Source organism: Arvicanthis niloticus, chromosome 6 (genome assembly GCF_011762505.2).
Source record: "Arvicanthis niloticus isolate mArvNil1 chromosome 6, mArvNil1.pat.X, whole genome shotgun sequence".
In the NCBI taxonomy this organism is placed as follows: Eukaryota; Metazoa; Chordata; class Mammalia; order Rodentia; family Muridae; genus Arvicanthis; species Arvicanthis niloticus.
In genome coordinates this window covers 3,125,842-3,144,926 of record NC_047663.1, presented here as the reverse complement: position 1 = coordinate 3,144,926, position 19,085 = coordinate 3,125,842, and the positions used below count along the sequence as shown (strand labels likewise).

The 19,085-nt window shown below is 49.9% G+C and overlaps 1 protein-coding gene across 3 annotated transcripts in view; it reads left to right on the top strand.

Moving 5' to 3' along the window:
* The first annotated feature begins 872 nt into the window (after positions 1 to 872).
* Positions 873 to 19,085, top strand: part of Card14 (caspase recruitment domain family member 14) — a 33,666-nt gene continuing 15,453 nt past the window's right edge. For 2 of the 3 annotated variants that reach the window (XM_034504643.2, XM_076935359.1), the window contains exons 1-11: positions 873 to 1,026; positions 7,180 to 7,369; positions 8,754 to 8,866; positions 8,967 to 9,267; positions 11,795 to 11,932; positions 12,548 to 12,873; positions 14,165 to 14,332; positions 15,638 to 15,757; positions 16,257 to 16,382; positions 16,841 to 16,990; positions 18,916 to 19,032. In XM_034504643.2, the coding sequence (XP_034360534.1) occupies positions 9,057 to 9,267; positions 11,795 to 11,932; positions 12,548 to 12,873; positions 14,165 to 14,332; positions 15,638 to 15,757; positions 16,257 to 16,382; positions 16,841 to 16,990; positions 18,916 to 19,032 (1,356 nt within the window). In that variant the 5' untranslated portion in view covers positions 873 to 1,026; positions 7,180 to 7,369; positions 8,754 to 8,866; positions 8,967 to 9,056. The remainder of the gene's footprint in view (positions 1,027 to 7,179; positions 7,370 to 8,753; positions 8,867 to 8,966; positions 9,268 to 11,794; positions 11,933 to 12,547; positions 12,874 to 14,164; positions 14,333 to 15,637; positions 15,758 to 16,256; positions 16,383 to 16,840; positions 16,991 to 18,915; positions 19,033 to 19,085) is intronic. The other variant, XM_076935360.1, reaches the window with a different exon arrangement.

Here is a 19,085-nt window from a genome sequence, read left to right as displayed (position 1 = left end):
AGAACAAGAAAGACAAGAACTGTTTGTCATGTGCCATGGGGGAGACAAAAAACAAACCAGACCGCAAAATAGATCAGGGCAGACAAGTGAAGCAGGCCAAGGGGGAGGGAGGACCCAAACGAGAAGCCTGCAGTTTAAAATAGAAAGGCCTGGAAGGGCCTTTTTTATGGGAAGCTGGGCCTCGAGGCCCAGAAGGAGGTGAGGGAAGTTCTTGGCTGGAACAGTAGGTGCAAAGGCTGGTGTAGGATTGAGCCTGGAGGCACAGACTTGGAAGGAGGCCTGCATCCCTAAAGAAGGGGAGAGGTGCGGACTGTCAGCAGGTACCCCATTAGACACTCCTGCACACCAGAGGGAGTGCTTGGATCACTGCCTGCTGTGTTGAGCGCTGGCAGTGGGTGGGGTCTAAAAGCCACTGTGCAGAAAGGAAGGACCACGGATGGAGATGTAAGGATGCCAGGCAGGTAAAGCAATTAGACTCCAGAAAGAGTTGCTTTTGTCACAGCCCAAGTCCCCTTGTGAAATGTTGGCCTTTAATGAGTCTGCTGGAATCATTATGTAATTCCCGCAATTGATTATGGGAACGAGGAAGGTCCCTAAGTCATCTTAACCCTCCTAGGTTCTTTCCAAGAGTAGAGGCTGATGAACCGGGCTGACCGCTCAGGAGAGGGAGGATTCTCCCGGCTGCCACCACACCCTCTATCACTGGCCCTCCGAGGAGAGACCAGATACCTGGCATCTCTCAACAGGTGATGGCAACTCTCCCATCAGCCAATCAGACACGGGAGGAGGGAATGTGCTGGCCCTTCACCTCTGTACCTAAGCTCTATATAAGGCTCTGCTTCTGTGGGAAGATCCCAGGTGACTGTGCCCGTCAAACCTGCTCCTCAGTTGCTGTTCAGCCCAGCACAGCCTAAGATTGAGCTTCCGACCGACCAACCATCCGTCCGTCACTGCTACAGGACAGGAAGGCAAATGCAGAGTCTGTCCCACCAGAAGCAGTCAGCACGCCAGAGGGACAGTGCACAGGTCAGGACAGGGCCCCAGCTGTTCTGAGGCAAAGAGGGGTGGTCATCTCCCTCAATAAGAGTGGAGGCGGTGCCTCCCTGGTTTGGAGGGAAATGAAGGGGAAAGTTCCTCTCATTGCGCTTGGTTAAGGTGCCGGAACATTCTCCAGCTGCTGCCTCCCTTCATAAAACCAGAGGGACTGGACGTGTGGAAGGAATGCTGGGATATATAGTCACACCATCAGGTTACCGAGGTGGAATAGAGGGGCAAGCAGGCGTCCAGAGGTGGGATTACAGTGCCTGTTGTCAGTGAGAGGGAGTCTCATGGATATTTCTGGGACTGAGGGATTGAATTTAACCAGAATACAAAGGGGACCATCCTCCCCTCTCAGCTTGGTGACCCTCTGCTCGGTGACCCTCTGCTTGGCTGCTACATTTGTTAGCCACGAACTCTAACCTTCCATCCAGACTTTGTGTGTGTGTGTGTGTGTGTGTGTGTGTGTGTGTGTGTGCATGTTCATGTGTAAGAGAGTGTATATATGTGTGTGTATAAGAGTATATTAGAGGGCCGGAGAGATGGCTCAGTGATTAAGAGCACTGACTGCTCTGCCAGAGGTCCTGAGTTCAATTCCCAGCAACCACATGGTGGCTCACAACCATCTGTAATGGGATCTGCTGCCCTGTTCTGGTGTGTCTGAAGATAGCAACAGTATACTCATATACATAAAAAAGTAAATCTTTTTTTTTTTTGAAAAAAAAAAGAGTGTATTAGAAAGAGTGTGTGTGTGCTCATGTGTAAGAGTGTGTATATGTGTGTGCGTGAGAGAGTGTGTGTATAAGAGAGAGAGTGTGTGTGCTCATGTGCTCATGTGTGTATATGTGTGTGCGTGAGAGAGTGTGTGTATAAGAGAGAGAGTGTGTGTGCTCATGTGTGTGTATATGTGTGCATGATGGAGAGTGTGTGTGTATAGTGTGTGTATGCTCATGTGTAAGAGAGTGTATATATGTGTGTGCTCACATGTGAGAGTGTGTATATGTGTGCATGAGAGAGGAAGTATGTGTGTATATAAAAGAGTGCTTTGTGTAAGAGAGTGTGTATATGTGTACATGGGAGTATATGTGTATAAGAGAGGGAGAGAATGTGTGTGTGTGTGTGCGTGTGTCACACTTACACTCAGTAAGTGCTCTCCTACTGAGCTGCACCCCAGTCCCAAGCAATGTTCTCCTGATTTGGTTTTTTGTTGTATTTTGTTTTCAATTTTGTGACAGAGTCTCCTGTAACCCAGATTAGTCTCAGACTTGATATGTAGCCCAGGCTGGCTCTCACTCTTCCAGCTTCTTCCTAAGAGCTGGGTTGCAGCCAGGTGCCCCTACCTGGCAGACTCTACCTAGCTCTCTATGTATGAACTGCCATGTGCTGATCGATAGCGGGCCACTCAGAGTGGCCTTGAGGGACTGCCTGACTGAATCCACTTACACCCTCATCCTCGACTGGGTTTGGGGCTCCAGAGGTCTGGGGTTTGGAAATCCCTGACTCTCCAGTTCACCTCAACAGTGGCCGGGTCAGCTCAAAGGTTGTGCCTACCACGGAAGAGGCCGTGGGGACAGTCACGTTAGCTGATGCTCCCAGAGCCACTGTGGCCACTGAGACCAAGTCTTGGACGGGTCCAAAAGCCCTCAGATACCTCAGTGCCCTTTTCCTCCAGCCATGGACCTCAGGACCTCCCGGAGGCCCAGATGTCTGGAGCACATGAGTTTCGGCTGTAGGCTAGAGTGTCCTGCTGGCATCCAAAGTCTGGATGTAGTATTTATGGGTGAATAACAAGAGTGATTTGCTACAGATAAGTATCCAATGAGCCCTTCTTTGAGCCAATCCAATCACAGAGCTGTAGATCCTCCCAGGGTAAGGTCACAATTCAGGGATGCCTCTAATGTCTGTCTCTGCAGTTGAGGTCGGATCCAGCTCTGAGTTTAAGTGGATATCTCTGGAGGGACCTGGGGAACACACTCTGCAGCTCTATACTGTGTGGGAAGGGAAGGAATCCTGTCCCGACAGTGATGTTTTCCCGACTAGGGCAGTTCTAGGCAACCATCTCCTCTCTTGTGACTTTGCCCACTGTAGCCATCCTCTGGTACTCTTCCACCCTCCGAGACACCAGCACATGTTAGCGAGAACGCCTTCTCTTGGAGTTGAGACAAACATCTAAAAAGGAGACACTGCAGAAGGGGCAGGGAGGTAGACTCCACCCACTGCACTCCTCTTCAGGTGGGCAGGGAGCACGAGGATGGCAGCCCAATCCTCTCTGCCCTGGTACCCTCCCGTCCTGGCACTGGGGCGCTCTGGGCTGGTTTCAGGGCCACTGGCCACTCCCCAAACTATCTCCCTGGTTGTTTCCCTTTTTCTGACTTTACAGCTGCTTCCCCTGCCCCTTTTAAACTTAATTTTCCCCCATCTTTTATCTAGTTACCTGCTTACTAGGGGAGAGGGACAGACACTAATGTGGAGGTCAGAAGACAACCCAAAGCCAGTTCTGCCTTTGCCAGCTTTAAATGATTTAAAGTAATTTACCCCTTCAAATGATTGAAAAGCTATCTGGGCTTCAATTTGGAAGGGTCCCAGTAGGCGGCTTCCGAAATCTGTCCCACTGTGTGCTGTCATCATTGATCCTACTGTGTGCTGTCATCATTGGTCCCACTGTGTGTTGTCATCTTTGGTCCCACTGTGTGCTGTCAGCATTTGTCCCACTGTGTGCTGTCAGCATTTGACCTACTGTGTGCTGTCAGCATTTGTCCTGGCTTCACATGTATTTGACACTGATATGAGGTAGCTGTGTTCACTTATGCTCCTAACATGTAAGAACAAGTAAAGAACCCCCCCACCCAGATGCAGTGCAGGTGGTCCTCGGGGTCCTGTGGTCAGGTGAAGGGATCTGAGATTCTGCTACAAGGAAGCAGGGGAATAAGAAAGAAGAGGCTGGGACCCAGGGTCCTGAGGACAGACACACATAGTCCCTACTAGGGCAGAGGTCAGGGTCTGGCACAAGAGGGACCAGGCATGGGTGGGAAGAGGCCAGGCTGATGAAGACCCTGCCCAGGAAAAGAGGGGAGAGGGGGTGGAGAAAGAGAGAGGAAGGGGAGGTAATGGGGAGAGACGGAGAACAGGAGGGGAGATCAGGAGGGGGGAAGAACAGAAGTGGGGAGAAGTTGGGGGAGGCTGCCGGTGTCCCACACACTGAAGACAGTATTCCCTCAGATTGGAGGACTGGCTAGATCCCAGGAGGGGGCTTCTCAAGCCCCAACCTCTTCCTGGACCCTGTCAGGGACCAGAGACTAGATTGGGATTTGGGATGAGCATAGGGTCACCAGTATAGCTCTCAGGTCTCTCTCTATTTCTCTCTCTCTCTCTCTCTCTCTCTCTCTCTCTCTCTCTCTTCCTTTCTTTTTTCTTTTTTCCTTAAGATTTACTTGTCTTATTACAGTAGTCTGTAGCTGTCTTCAGACACACCAGGGGAGGGCATCAGATCCCACTACAGATGGTTGTGAGCCACCGTGTGGTTGCTGGGAATTGAACTCGGGACCTCAAGAAGAGCAGTCAGTGCAATTAATCACTAAGCCATTTGTCCAGCCCCCTCTCTCTAGATTTTCAAGACAACAGTTTCTCTGTCTAGTCCTGGGTGTTCTGGAACTCACTCTGTAGACCAGGCTGGCCTAAGACTCAGAGACCTGCCTACCTCTGTCCTGTTGGGATTAAAGATGTGAACCACCACCCAGCTAGCTTGCTTTCTTTCTTTCTTTCTTTCTTTCTTTCTTTCTTTCTTTCTTTCTTTCTTTCTCTCTTTCTAATCACCAGCTTTCCTGACCCTATTTCACAAGCCCCATCGTTCGCCCATTCTGGTGTGCAGTTTAGTGGCTTTGGTGCCTTTACAAACACATGCAAGCACCCCATAGACATTTCCACACCCAACGCACATCAGATGGAATATGGGGGTACTGGAGATTCCCCAGCCAATCATATCAGAGCTAGCTTCAGGTGCATAGGGTTCGCAGACCTATGCCAGTCTGGTTGCTAGGCTATCATTGTCTACAATTTTTAAAAATAATTTTTATTTTATTTTCTGTGCATTGGTGCGAGGGGTCAGATCCCTTGAAACTGGAATTATAGAGAGTTGTGAGCTGCTCTGTGGGTGCTGGGAATTGAACCCAGGTCCTCTGGAAGAGTAGACAGTGCTTCTTAACCACCGAGCCACCTCTCCAGCTCCTACAAAACTTTTTATATTCAAATTTTAACTAAATTTTGAGACAAGGGCTCATGTAGCCCAAGCTGGTTTGAACTTGCTGTGTAGCTGAGGCTGACTTTGAACATGTATTCATTTCTCCTTTTTGGGCAGGGTTTCAAGACAGAGTTTTACTGTGTAGATCCAGCCATTTTGAAACTCACTCTGTAGACCAGGCCAGCCTCAAATTCACAGAGATCTGCCTTCTCCTGCCTCCCCAGTGCTGGGATCGAAGGCGTGTGCCACCATACCCACCTGGCTCGCTCTTTCTTTCTTTCTCTTTAACTTTTTTTCTTTTATTGATTTTTTTTTTTAAATTTTCATTTCAAATGTTATCCCCTTTCCAGGTCACCCCTCTGGAACACCCTATCCTATCCCCCCTCCCCCTGCCTCTCCACCACCCACTCCTGCCTTCCCACCCTCTCATTCTTCTACAATGGGGCATGGAACCATATCAGGCTCCTGTCAGCAAGCATTTCCTGGCATCTGAAATAGCATCTCGGTTTCTTTCTTCCTTTATGATGTAATATAATTGAACTGTTTTGTTGTTGTTCTTTGTTTGTTTCTTTGTTTGAGACAAGGTCTCACTATCTCAACTGTGGCTGGCCTGGAACTTGCTATGTAGACCAGGCTGACCTTGAACTCACAGAGATCTACTTGTTTCTACCCCCTAAATGTTGGGACTAAAGATGCCACCACTGCTGGCTTTATTTTCTCTCTTCACCCAGCTCTTCAGGCTACTTCTGACCCTGTTCAGATGTGGAGATAAACACCAGCAAACGTTGGATACACATATGCATGGCCCAGGCTGTAGCTTTGTGGCAAATCTCCAACCCAAATAGGACTGGTCAAAGAAAACGCAACTCAATAATTATGAATACAAGCTGCACGCCTAGATTGGGCAGATTCACCAGTACATTACTCTATGAGATCCCTCATAACTTGCGGCTTCTCCAGGCCAGCCACGTGCTTCTCCTCCATCGTCCTTCCACCTCTCTCTCCTCCGGTCGTCTCACACCACCTCGCTCCTCCAGTCATCCTCCCACGTTTCCTCTCTTTCCCAAATCCTTTCCTGCCACCTCTCCTTCCTTCTACTGCCCAATCACAGGCTCTGGCCTTTATTTTACAAATGAAGGTGGGCAGAAGGTTCCCAAGAAGTTACCTGTGTACTGATGTGATCCTTGTCTGCAGCTCCTCCCAGTAAAGGGGAATTAGTATCAGAATACAAGACTAGGGCTATCCACAACACTGTAGCTCCAAACTATAGGTGTTTCTGGCCTTCAAGCTCCAGATGTGTCTGAGGCCACTCTGGAGATGACTGCCCCATGCTTTTCCAAGTCTCTGTGTTGCTAGCAATCTCCCTGGCACTTTGACCTGACACCCCAAATCTCACTTCAATCCTCCCCTGGTCAGTACCTATCCTCTCCTTCTTGAAAGGACATAAGTCACTCTAGAGAGCTCACCAACTCCGCCTGTGAAAACTTACTTCCGACCAGCCCACGTTAACAGGTCCTTTGGGGTTGCGACCTGGGACACCTTACTTCCCAAGCTCGGCTCAGCTGTTAACAGGAAACCAGGAGTGATCTGGTAGAGCTTGTGACAGCTCTCTGCTCATTCCCACATGACCCTCTTCCTTGTGACAGTTCTGGACTGCCCACCTGCTCTCCAGAGTTCTCTCAGCTTGAGGAAGTTCAGGGGAAGAGTGTTCATGGAGCCTGGTTGCTGACCAGCCTGCGGCCGGCCGTGGCGCTGGCAACCGTTCACACTCTCTAGTATGGTGGGGTCCTTAGGCTCCATCCAGAATCTGCTTCCTCTAAGAAACTGAGGAAGGCATGAATCAGAGGTGTCGGCATCAATTTCTGAACTCGATCTTTTATTGTCTCTCTTCCCGCTCACTATAGTCTTTGGCGCTGGACTTTGAGTTTTGCAACAGGTCACATGATTTGAAGTAACTTCATAGCCTTTCCTGCCTGGCCCTGCCCACCACAGCCTAGGGAGAAAGAGCCACTGGCAGAACACCAGCCAGATTGGGAGACACCAGACTCCAGCCAGCTACAAGGAGGCTCCAAAGAAGCACTGTGGGCCCCTCTGGTGAGTAACTTGCTGGAGCCATTGTCCCTGCATGGCTCATTAGCTGTTACTGTGAGGAAACAGGTCACCTGAGCTCATGGTTTGGAGATCAGTCTTACTTGTGGAGTGTGTGCCATCGGGAACAGGATCTGTTCACACTGCATCCACAGACAGGAAGCAGAGAGATGCAGGCTGCTTCCCGCTGGCTTCCCCCTCCTCACTCAGTCTGGCATGGCAGCCCACAGACATGCATAGATGATGACACAGGGTGTCAGCAGGGCTGTGTGTGTGATGCAGAAACTGTGGCCAGTGTTCATCCACAGAGCATTGCTGGAGCAGCGGCTCTAAGTGGATGGTGCTTGTGACCTGGTCTTCCACAGAGGTAGAAGCCAGCTACCACAGACACTGTAGCAGCCATTATGAAATGACTAAAGACCGGGGAGCTCTGTGGCGGGGAACCCTTCCCAGCCCCCTCGTTGGTCTGAAAGCTGGTGGGGTTTGATTGTTTAACAAGGTCCAGGCTGCGCATGCCTTTTATGCAGCCATCTTGAGCCTTCCTCTGACTCTAGACTGGCAAGATCAGTCCTAAGTAGGTGCTCTGGCCAGCCCTGTCCCCATGTGGTCTTTTCTGCCTTTAGAACAGCAGCAGCCCCACCAGCTGCCAGACACAGCCAACTCCAGGACAATTCCTTCCTTCCTTCCTTCCTTCCTTCCTTTTTTCTTTCTTTTTTAAAAGATTTTATTTATTTACTTTGTATATATGATCAGTACAATGTCTCTGTCTTCAGACACACCAGAAGAGGGCGCCAGATCCCATTACAGAGGGTTGTGAGCCACCATGTGGTTGCTGGGAATTGAACTCAGGACCTCTGGAAGGGCAGTCAGTGCTCTTAACCACTGAACCATCTCTCCAGCCCCAGGACAATTTCTTAACCTTACTTTCTTTTCTCCCCACTCGTGTGTGTGTGTGTGTGTGTGTGTGTGTGTGTGTGTGCTTTATGAGACACTGTATCACAGGTACACACTCCCAACCCCCTCACCTCATTTCCATCATTCCCTAAAGTTCTGACCCCTGCATGTGCGCTGCAGTGTGTGTGCCCAAATTTACACACAAAATAATAATAATAAAGTTAAATAAAAACACACAAAATAATAATAAAGTAAAATAAAAACAGGAGTATAGGGGAGGTTCTAGATCTTTGGGGAAATTGATTGGTTTTTATTGGGTTTTTGGGGGGGGACAGGTAGTTTTATTATTGTTTTAAAACATTTTTTCCTCTTAAAAAAACATTGTGTGTGTGTGTGTGTGTGTGTGTGTGTGTGTGTGTGTTGCTGAGGATGGAACCTACACCCGGCACCTCAGCAGGGCTAGGTAAATACAGTAACACTGAGCTCGTGCTTCCAGATCCCGACCAGTTTTCATTGTCATCTTGGGTTAGTGAAGAAGTCCCCCGGCCATGAGCAGCAAATGACTAGTGTGGCTTACTGACACCAGGTGACGCTGCCTGCCTGCCAGAGGTGAGGGGTGGGGTGGGGGCAGGCGGTGGGAAGAGACCCTAGTGTTGTTACACGGTGTTCCTCTGACTCTCTGGGTTGGATGTTGTTTCTCTACTGGCAGTGTGGAGCCAAGAAGGCCTGAGCAGAAAACTCCCTGGCCTCGGAAACCCCGTCTTTGATTGCATTCCCGTCCCGTTCTCAGCGTCCAGGGATGGCGGAACTGTGCCGCATGGATTCCACACTGACTGCTCTGGACGAGGAGATGCTGTGGGACATGCTGGAGAGTCACAGATGTAAGATCGTGCAGAGCATCTGCCCCAGCCGGCTCACCCCCTATCTGCGCCAGGCCAAGGTGCTGGGCCAGCTGGACGAGGAGGAGATCCTCCATAGCTCCCGGTTCACCAACAGCGCCATGAGAGTTGGTGAGTCCATAGCCGTCAGCCCCTCCTTGAGTCACTGGGGTTACAGCTGGGCTCTTCCTGCCCAGCAGCTCAACGAGGCTTGTGTTACAGCATTGGGGGTGGGAGAAAGCTTCATACCTGTTATCCCAACATTCCAAGTGACTGAGACAGGAGGATGGCTACAAGTTCAAGGCCAGTCTAGACTGCAGTGTGAGATCCTATAAAACGTGGGGGAGAATGTAGCTCTATTAGTAGAGACCTTGCCAGCATACACAAAGCAGAGTGAGCCAGGTCCCCAGTGCCACACAAACCAGCAGGTGTGCACCCATGACACAGGCATTGTGGGGTGCACCCATAACACAGACATTGTGGGGTGCACCCGTAACCCAGGCATTGTGGGGTGCACCTGTAACCCAGGCATTGTGGGGTGCACCCATAACACAGACATTGTGGGGTGCACCTGTAACCCAGGCATTGTGGGGTGCACCTGTAACCCAGGCATTGTAGGGTACACCTGTAACCCAGGCATTTGTGGGGTGCACCTGTAACCTAGAACTTGGGAAGTAGACATAGGACGATCAGAAGTTTAAGGATATCTTCAGCTCTGTATCAAGAAGTTCTAGGCAAGCTGGGGCGTTTAAAACACTATCTCAAAACAACCTCTGTAACAAAAGCATCAAGGGAATCAAAGTTTCCCATGTCCAGGATACTGAGTTCGTCCCCTAACAAAGTCCCAGCAAATGCCCATAACAATGCTGTTCAAAACAAGCGTGGTAGGGACCGTGGTGTAGCTCAGTGGTAGAGCACACTCTCAGCAGGCATGAGGCCCTGACTTCCATCCAAGCTCCAAGGGAAAGAAAGAAGCCCCCTCAGGGATTTGTGCGCTCAGTTCTGCAGCCTAGAAGTCTTGAGTGTGGTATGAACAGGGCTGTGGTCCCACTGCAGGCTCTACGCAGACATTTCTTGCCTTTCAGCTCTAGGTGGCTCCCTGTCACTCCAACTCTGCCTCCATGCTCACACTCACTTCCTGTGTTTTCCTCTTCTTGTAAGCACACTCAGAGTTGCAATTTGGCCCCTTTACCTTCTTTTTCTTTTAATTTTTAAATTTGATTTTTTGATTGAGATGTTGTCTCATGTACACTTGCTATGTGGCTTAGGATGAATGTGAGTTTCAATTCGCCTATCTCTGCTTCCCAGGTGCCAGCATGACAGATGTGACCCGGTCCTCTTTGTCTATGTAGTCCTGGGGACTGAATCCAGGGCTCTGTGCATGCTGCACAGTCAACTGAGCTGCACACCCCAGCCCCAGGACAGTCTGACCTTGAGATCTTTCACCTAATTACTTCTACAAAGATCATTTGTCCAAAAGGGAAAGAACTCACACAGACACTGTCTTAGTTTGATGTCTGTTGCCGTGATAAACATGACCAAGAGCATCTCGGGGAGGAAAGGGTTTATTTGGCTTACACATCGGAACCGCCAGCCGATCACTAAGGGAGGCCAAGGCGGAACAGAAGCAGAGGCCATGGGTCATGCTACTCGGTGGCTTGCTCCCCATGGTTTCCTCCGTCTTCTTTCTTATACACCCCAGGACCACCTGCCAGAGGTGGCTTCATCCCCAGTGCTCTGGGCCTTCGACATCCATCATTAATCAAGGCAATGCCCCGCAGGCTGGCACACAGGCTAGTTCCTCAGGTGACATTCCCTCTTCCCCAATGACTCTAGTGTATCGGGTTAAGAAAAACTAACCAGTACTGGTAGGTTTGGGGTGGGGGCAACATATCTTGGGGATGTCTTTGCAGTTTGTTCTTCTGGTCTGGCAGGCAGTATCTTCTCACTCGGAAGTGACTGTGCCACAGAAGGTTAGTGGGTGAAATGGTGTTAACAAAATGCTCACTGCAAATGCAGGCCATAGAGGCCAGATGACAGGTGGCAAGTATTGATGTCACAGTGCATGTGCACTGATCTAGGGTATTAAAGAGATTGATCTAGAAAAAGTTGGCATTCTCAGCACACACACTTGTACGCATACATGTACACACATATACACATGCAGCACACATACACACATGTGCACAAGAACACATATACAACACACATACACATGCACACACACAGACACACATACAAAGACACACACATGCACACACATTTATATATACACACACACAAACATACACTCACACATGAGAGAGACAGAGACAGAGAGAGACAGAGAAAGAAACAGAGAGGGAGACAAAAAGAGAGAGAGAAAGAAGGAAAGAGGGAGAAACAGAGAGGGGGAGACAGAATAGAGACACAGAGAGAAGACAGGGCACTCAGGCTTGTAAAATTATACATCTGCACATGTCCCTTTATACCCAGCCCATAGAGGAATATTTTTTTGGCCCTAGTAGAAATACAACCAATATGGATCTTGCCTCAAGTTGGTGCTGTATGAATGAAGGTTGGGTGCAGAGCCTGTGTGTCCTGCCAGGGATCTCAGAGAACTCCAGTCCCCACCTGTCCACACACTTTGGTGGCTTAGGCTCTCTCTCTCTCTCTCAAGGGCACTTGCTGGATCTGCTGAAGACCCGAGGGAAGAATGGAGCCATCGCCTTCTTGGAAAGCCTGAAGTTCCACAACCCTGATGTCTACACCCTGGTCACTGGGCTGCAGTCTGACATTGACTTCAGCACCTTCAGCGGTGAGAGCCAGATCAGAGCCCACTAATGCAGCATCTCCCTCCCAGCTACGGGCTCTGGCCCTGGGCCTGGCACCATCCCAATTCACTGCACTAGAAGAGGGGAGGGAAGAAGCCCCTGAACTTGGGTGCTTCAAGGCCTATCTTCAAGAGCCTGTACAATAAGGAGACTGGGGGGGGGGGGCGCTGCATGCACTCTAGAAGTGAAGGGCTGCTTAAGGGGAAGTCTAGTGTCTCTCTTCCCAGGGTCGGGAGCAGAGAAGCTAAGACTTCTGCAGGAAAGCACAGTCATGCAGTAAAGGCTTAGCCTGTATGGTGGGTGTACAGTCGTGTTCAGGAGCTGACAGACTCTGGCCTTTCCCAGGGAGCTGTTGAAAGATTTGGGTGTTAAAAGAGCAGAACTCAAAGCAGCAGCTAATAAGCCATCTGTTCTGGGTCGGTGCGAAAGGCGCATTCATGTGAGTTCCGTCCGGAGACTTATGTCTCTGCTGTGCTTTCCTTGGAGTTCTACAGAAATTGCTAACCTTGAATACAGTCAGCTAGTTCATAAGGGGGTGGGGCTGGAGGAGAGTGGCAGGGTCTCGCAAGGTGACAGAGAGAACGATCACCCATCTGCAGGTCTCATGGAGACATCCAAGCTGACCGAGTGTCTGGCTGGAGCCATCAGCAGCCTGCAGGAGGAGCTGGCCCAGGAGAAGGCACAGAAGGAGGTTCTGCTCCGGAGATGCCAGCAACTGAAGGAGCGCCTGGGCTTGGCTGAGGCCTACGCAGAGGGTCTGCGCCAGCTGGAGGCCGACCACAGCCGCATGAAACGTGAGGTCAGCACGCATTTCCACGAGGTCCTGAAGATGAAGGACGAGATGCTGAACCTGTCACTGCATTACAGCAACGCTCTCCGAGAAAAGGAGCTGGCCGCCTCACGCTGCCACAGCCTGCAGGAGGAGGTACCTTCCCTGAGGGGGAGTCCAAGCAGGATGCCTCTTTCGCATGACCCCAGCTGGGCAGCCAGCCTCTACCACAACCTGCAGACCTCCTGGGTTTGCCTTATAAGTCCTTCCTTCCAGGAATGCTAGATCAACATAGGGGCAGATCCAGGTCTCTCTTGGGCCTCTGACCAAAAGAAGAAAAGAGGCCAGTTTGATCTGGCTGGGTAGTTGGGGGTTCAGGACCTTGGATAGACTCAGACTCCTGGACTCAGAAGGCTGCCACAGGAAACTCGGCTTGGCTGAAGGATCCACTTCCTGTAGCTCTCACCATCCCTCACCCTCGCTGGCTTGACTTGGCTGGTTTGGTGGTGGTGCTATTTATCTTTATGAGTTCACATTCTCTCCATCAGAGGGATGAGGGCAATAAAACCGGAGCCCTCGTGGCCATCAGTCTGACAGTAGATATAGGAGCTGGTACTGTACCCCTGCTCCCAGGGACCCAAGACACTAAGCCCCGAGCTTCATCCTTAGCAAAGTAAAGCTAAGGTGCCTTCTCTGAAGAGACGCTCAGTGGCTGCAACAGTTACTTTTCTGTTGCAGTGATGAAACATCATGGCCAAGAGAGACATAGAAGGAAGGGTCTGCCTGGGCTGTGGCTCCAGAAGGGTAACAGTGTATCACAGCAGGGAGTGAGGGAGGCAGACAGGCCCGGTGGCCAGGGCCGGAGGCTGACAGATTATAGCCTTGACTACAAACACAAAGCAAAGAGAGACCGAGCGTGGAGCAGCGCTCTGCAAACCCAAAGTCTGCCCCTACTGACACCTCCACCAGGAAGCCCTGCACCTCCTGACCTCCCCAAACCAACTGGAACTGAGTGTTCAAACACCCAAGCCAAAGGCGAAACTTACCATTCAAACTGTCATAGTGACTAAGAGTATACACTGTTTTTCCAGAAGACCCAAGTTCAGGTCCTCAAACCCATATTGGGCAACTTATAACTCCAGCTCCAGGGGGAATCTAATGCCTCCAGCCTCTGCAGGCAACCGCAGTTCCATGGACATGTCCACACAGATAGATACACACTCATATATGCACTTTAAATTTAAAAAAAAAATACTATTAAATGCTCCTTCTTCTCATGAGGGTTTGGGATTGCTCAGGAGGTGAACCCAAGTATGGTGCCTTTGAAGCTTAAGGCTGAGGCCTTCCACATGCCAGCAGCAGCAGCAAGGATGGGCAAGCTGCATCCAGCCATGGCCAATGCTTAATGGCCTTTCCCATGATCCTCCTCCCGCTTCCTCCTACACAGCTCTACTTGGTGAAGCAGCAGCTCCAGCGGGCAAGCCTTGTATCTTCATGTGAAAGAGAATCTCGAGAGAGGTCCCTGAAGATGGCCAGCAACCTGGAGCCCGAGGGAGAGGAACTACATCAGCTTAAGGAGGAGAATGAGAAACTCCGCTCAATGACCTTCAGCCTGGTAGGTCTTGGTCCCTGGAAGAGGGGGGAGGGGTTGCAGGGGGCGGCAGACTCTCCTGCTGATCTGGAAAAGTTTTGTCTTATCTTAAGCAGGTCTTGAACCTATAATCCTCCGACCTCAGTATCCTGGCATGATAGACCTGCCCCACCGGCTCAGGTTATACAATCCCCTCATTCCTTCTTGCTTCCCTCTCGCCACCCACCCAAATGGTGATAGCATTAAAAACCTTGTCCCTATATTAGCTTGCTCCATGGCTAATTTACTGAGACCACATGGAGCTGCAATAGAAAGGCCCCTGTAACAGCGGGTTCTGCTGGGTGGGGTGGTACGTGTCTGCAATGCCAGCATGGAAGCCAGAGGCAGGTGATATCTTAGCTAAGATAAAATAAAAGGCTGAAGAAACTATAGAGATATGGAGACATGAATCTGTTCTGCCCTTAAGACTTTGTGCATCCTGTTCACCACGACTCTGGGAAAGTGGGCTTCCTGGAGCCCAGGAGCTGGGGACACTGAAGCCCTGGAATTCTGACAGCACTTTACCTCCTTACTCCCTCTGATTCCTTTTCCTTTCTTTTCTTTCTTTCTTTCTTTCTTTCTTTCTTTCTTTCTTTTTTTTTTTTTTTTTTTTTGAGGTGGTGGGGTTGGGGTGATGGATCAAGACAGGGTTTTGGGCTGGAAAGATGGCTTAGCGGTTAAGAGCACTTACTGCTGTGCCAGAGGTCCTGAGTTCATTTCCCAGCAACCACATGGTGGCTCACAACCGTCTGTAATGGGATCCAATGCTGTCTTCTGGTGTGTCTGAAGACAGCTGTAATGTACTCATATAAATAAAAAATAAATAAATCTTAAAAAAAAAAAAGATAGGGTTTCTTTGTGTAGCTCTGGCTGTCCTGGAACTAGCTCTGTAGAGCAGGCTGGCCTTGAACTCAGAGATCTATTTGCCTCTGCCACCACCACCCAGCTCCCCTTGATTCCTTTTAATTAAGAAAAAATAATGGGGTGGGGTTACTGGAGAAGTGGCTCAGCGATTAAGAGCACTTGTTGCTTTTGCAGTTGACCAAGGTTTACTTCCCTGGACTCACATGGCAGTTTATAGCCATGAGTGACTCCAGTTCCAGATGTTCTGGTGCCCCCTTGTGGCCTCTACAGGCATTGCACCCACATGGTACACATACACACATGTAGACAAACATACACATAATCTCTTTGATAAGAAATTCCTTCAGTATATCTTCCTTGGGGATGGGGTGTGGCTCACTGTGGCTTGGACTGAACTGTGTGTCATTCCTCTTTGTTCTTCCCCAGGTGGAGAAGGACATTCTGGAACAGAGCCTGGATGAAGCCCGGGAGAGCAAGCAGGAACTGGTGGACCGCATCCACTCACTGCGGGAGAGAGCAGTGGCCGCGGAGAGGCAGCAGAAGCAGGTGAAGCCATGGTGCCTTTCCTTGGAGTCAGGACCGTCCTTCTTGGGCGGGCTCATTTGCGGGACAGACAGAGAGACAGACAGATTCACTCAATCATCAATACAGTCTAACTTCTCTACGTTAACCCATAGCTCAGAGCTCATAGTCGGGCAAGCAATGGAGAAACCCCTGAAGTATGTCAAAGGCTTAGGGACCACCAGAGCCTAGGATTTAGACAAGGGAAGATGGAGGGAAAAGAAGGGAAAAGTATGAGAGAATAAACCAGGGGGAAATTGCTTGTGTATTTTGAGCCACTAAACAGCATCTAATTCTGCACACATGCAGGTACAATTGCTGACTGCATCCGGGAGTATTAACTCTGCGGCTCTGTAGACTCTATCTAAACCTGTTCTTCAACTTGCCCTCCAAGCCCCCTCCTCCCTTCCCCCATCTCCATTCACCCCTTCCCACCTAAGCTGTCAGAGCCAGTGAGCATTGTGGGTATTGTCCTGTTCTACAGTACTGGGAGGAGAAGGAACAGACCCTACTCCAGTTCCGGAAGACCCAGGTGGACTGTGAACTATACAGGGAAAAGATGACCATGCTTCAGGGCCAGGTGGCCGAGCTGCAGAAGGAACGTGACCAGGTATCCTAAGTGTTGGGGGACAGACCTGTAGGGGAGGATTCGGGTGTCTGCCCTTGCTGGCACAGGGCAGGATGATTCTACCCTCTACACTGCCCCCTGCTGGTGTGTGGATGAGGCTCCGAGCTGCTGGCTCAGGGGATAGGATTCAAACTTCAGGGTTTCTTTCCTTGATCCATGGGAGGTTTCCCACTCCCCTGCAACTCACTGACACAGGCTCTCTGTCAGGCTCCTGCCCTTGTTCCTGACACAAGCCATAGGCTATCCATCCTAGATATGGATTTTATTAAAGCATAGTAGGTTTGCATATTCAGTATGAGTCCTGGTTGTCCACACTGGGTGAGTTCACGGCAAAGCACCCACAGCATGGGGGTGCCTTTTGCAGCTCAGACGCCTGGCTTGTTGTTCCACCCCTAACCACCCCTAACTGCTCCTGCCTGTCTCTCCTGTCTTGGCTACAGGCATACACAGCAAGGGACAGGGCCCAGATGGAGATTTCTCAGCGCCTGGTGGAGAAGGACGCCCTTCGCAGGAGAGTGTTTGAGCTGACGGAGCAGGCCTGCGAGCTGCGCACTCAGCTGCGCAGGCTGCAGGCCGAGGCCCCAGGAGGAGTGAGTGCCCCACCCCAAGAGTGGGAGGCTGGATAGTGTGCAGCATGGGTGACGGGGATGCACAGGCAATGGTGACTGAGCCAGAGAGACGAGGACAGAGCCCACACGGTCCTCCACAGAGCTGTCTGCCTCTTGTCAAGTGTGGAGCTGTGAAGTTCTGAGCGCACAGGGCAGGGCCAGCTTGCTTCTGCTTCCGTTCATGTTGATATGACTGTGTTATAGAAAGGGAAGCTTAGGGGGGAGGTTCTGGAACCAGGAAATCTGGGTGTGTTGTGACAGAAGAGGCATCAATATGTCTACTTTGGAGAGATGATTTTCCCAAAGTCAGAAATTCAGGAGGTAAGTGACACAGACGTTGTGGTGAGGGACCTTTGTGCTTGAGAGTTGTGTCACAAAGCCTGCTTGGTCCCTCGGGCAGCATGGGTCAGGTTCCCTGGGCAGACAATACTGCTTAAGTATCCATGGTCCAGGAAGAGGCACAGTCAGAGTCTCTTCCTTGTCACACCCCTTCCTGTGTGCTCATGTGTGTATGTGAGCACATGTACAAGTGTGTGTGCATATGTGTGTGTGGTCTCATGCCGCAGCCATGTTAAACAAGTAATGTGCTACTAAACCATATACATCCCCAGGCCTCCTCCAACCTTTTAAAAAACTTTTTATTTTTGGAATGGACTCATTAAGTTGCCCAGTCTAGCCTTGAACTCTTTTTTAAAAATATTTTTGATTTATTATATATATATATATATATATATATATATATATATATATATATATATATATGAGCACACTGTAGCTGTCTTCTGACACATCAGAAGAGGGCAGCAGATCCCATTACAGATGGTTGTGAGCCACCATGTGGTTGCTGGGAATTGAACTCAGGACCTCTGGAAGAGCAGTCAGTGCTCTTAACCGCTGAGCCATCTCTCCAGTCCCTAGCCTTGAACTTGTAACCCTGCCTCCTCAGTCTCTTCAATGGCTGAATGTACAAGCCTGGGCTACCAGGCCCAGCTTATGATGTATACATATGCACAAACACAAATGCATGCATAATACACATATACATGCATATACCAGCAAAATGGCTTAAGTAATAGCACCAAGCCTGACAGTCTTAGCTCAATTCCATGATCCACAGGGTACAGGAAGAGAACCAACTCCTGCAAGTTGTCCTCTGACTTCCAGAGGCACACCATGACATGTACATATGTGCACACATGCACACATATAAAGTAAATGTAATCTACACGTGATATATGGTAATATGTGTGTCTATATATGCATATATGTGTGAACATATACCTATTTTATGCACATGTGTATATGTTTTCATACACAGAAAAAAAAACTGGAAGGGCAGACACCAAAACTCTAGACACACACACATATATATATAAATTTACTTTTATGGGTATGTGTGTGAGCATGCATGGAGACCAGAAGAGGGCATCAAAGCCCCGGGACCCGGAGTTACAGATGGTTGTGAGCTGCTATGTGGGTGCTGGGAAGAGAACCTGGTCCTCTGCAAGTGCAGACCTGTTCCTGACCACTGAGCCGTCTCTCCAACTGCTCATTTGGGGTTTGGGGTGTGTCTGATGTCATCTTCTTCCCATCTCTAATTGCTTCTTTACTCACCCTCATTTTCTTCGTAGCATGTAAATACATACACATATATGTATATATGCATACATTACACAGTTTGTTATCTTTAAACCTAGCATACAACATAGATTCTCTAGATTCTCTGGAAAGACTGAAGTGCACTATTCTCAAGCCAGCTGGATCTCTTCTCCTTGGTGGGTAGCTACTGAGAGCACAGGAGACACCAGCATTTCACCCAGAAGTTAAGATGGGAGCCCGTCCAAGCAGAGTGGGGGTATTTAGGGGGAACTTCCTTGAGCTAAGGAGACATCTGGCCTCTTTGGAAGCCCAAGCAGGAAGCCGGAGCCAGGGAACTCTGCCTCCGGGGGAAGCAGCGGCTTGTGCGGATGCATGCTGTGTGCCCACCAGATGACAGTGACTGCAGCTTCCTCAGCTCTACCGAGGTATGAGCTCCTGACCCCTGACCCCTGACCCCTGACCCCTGACCCCTGACCTA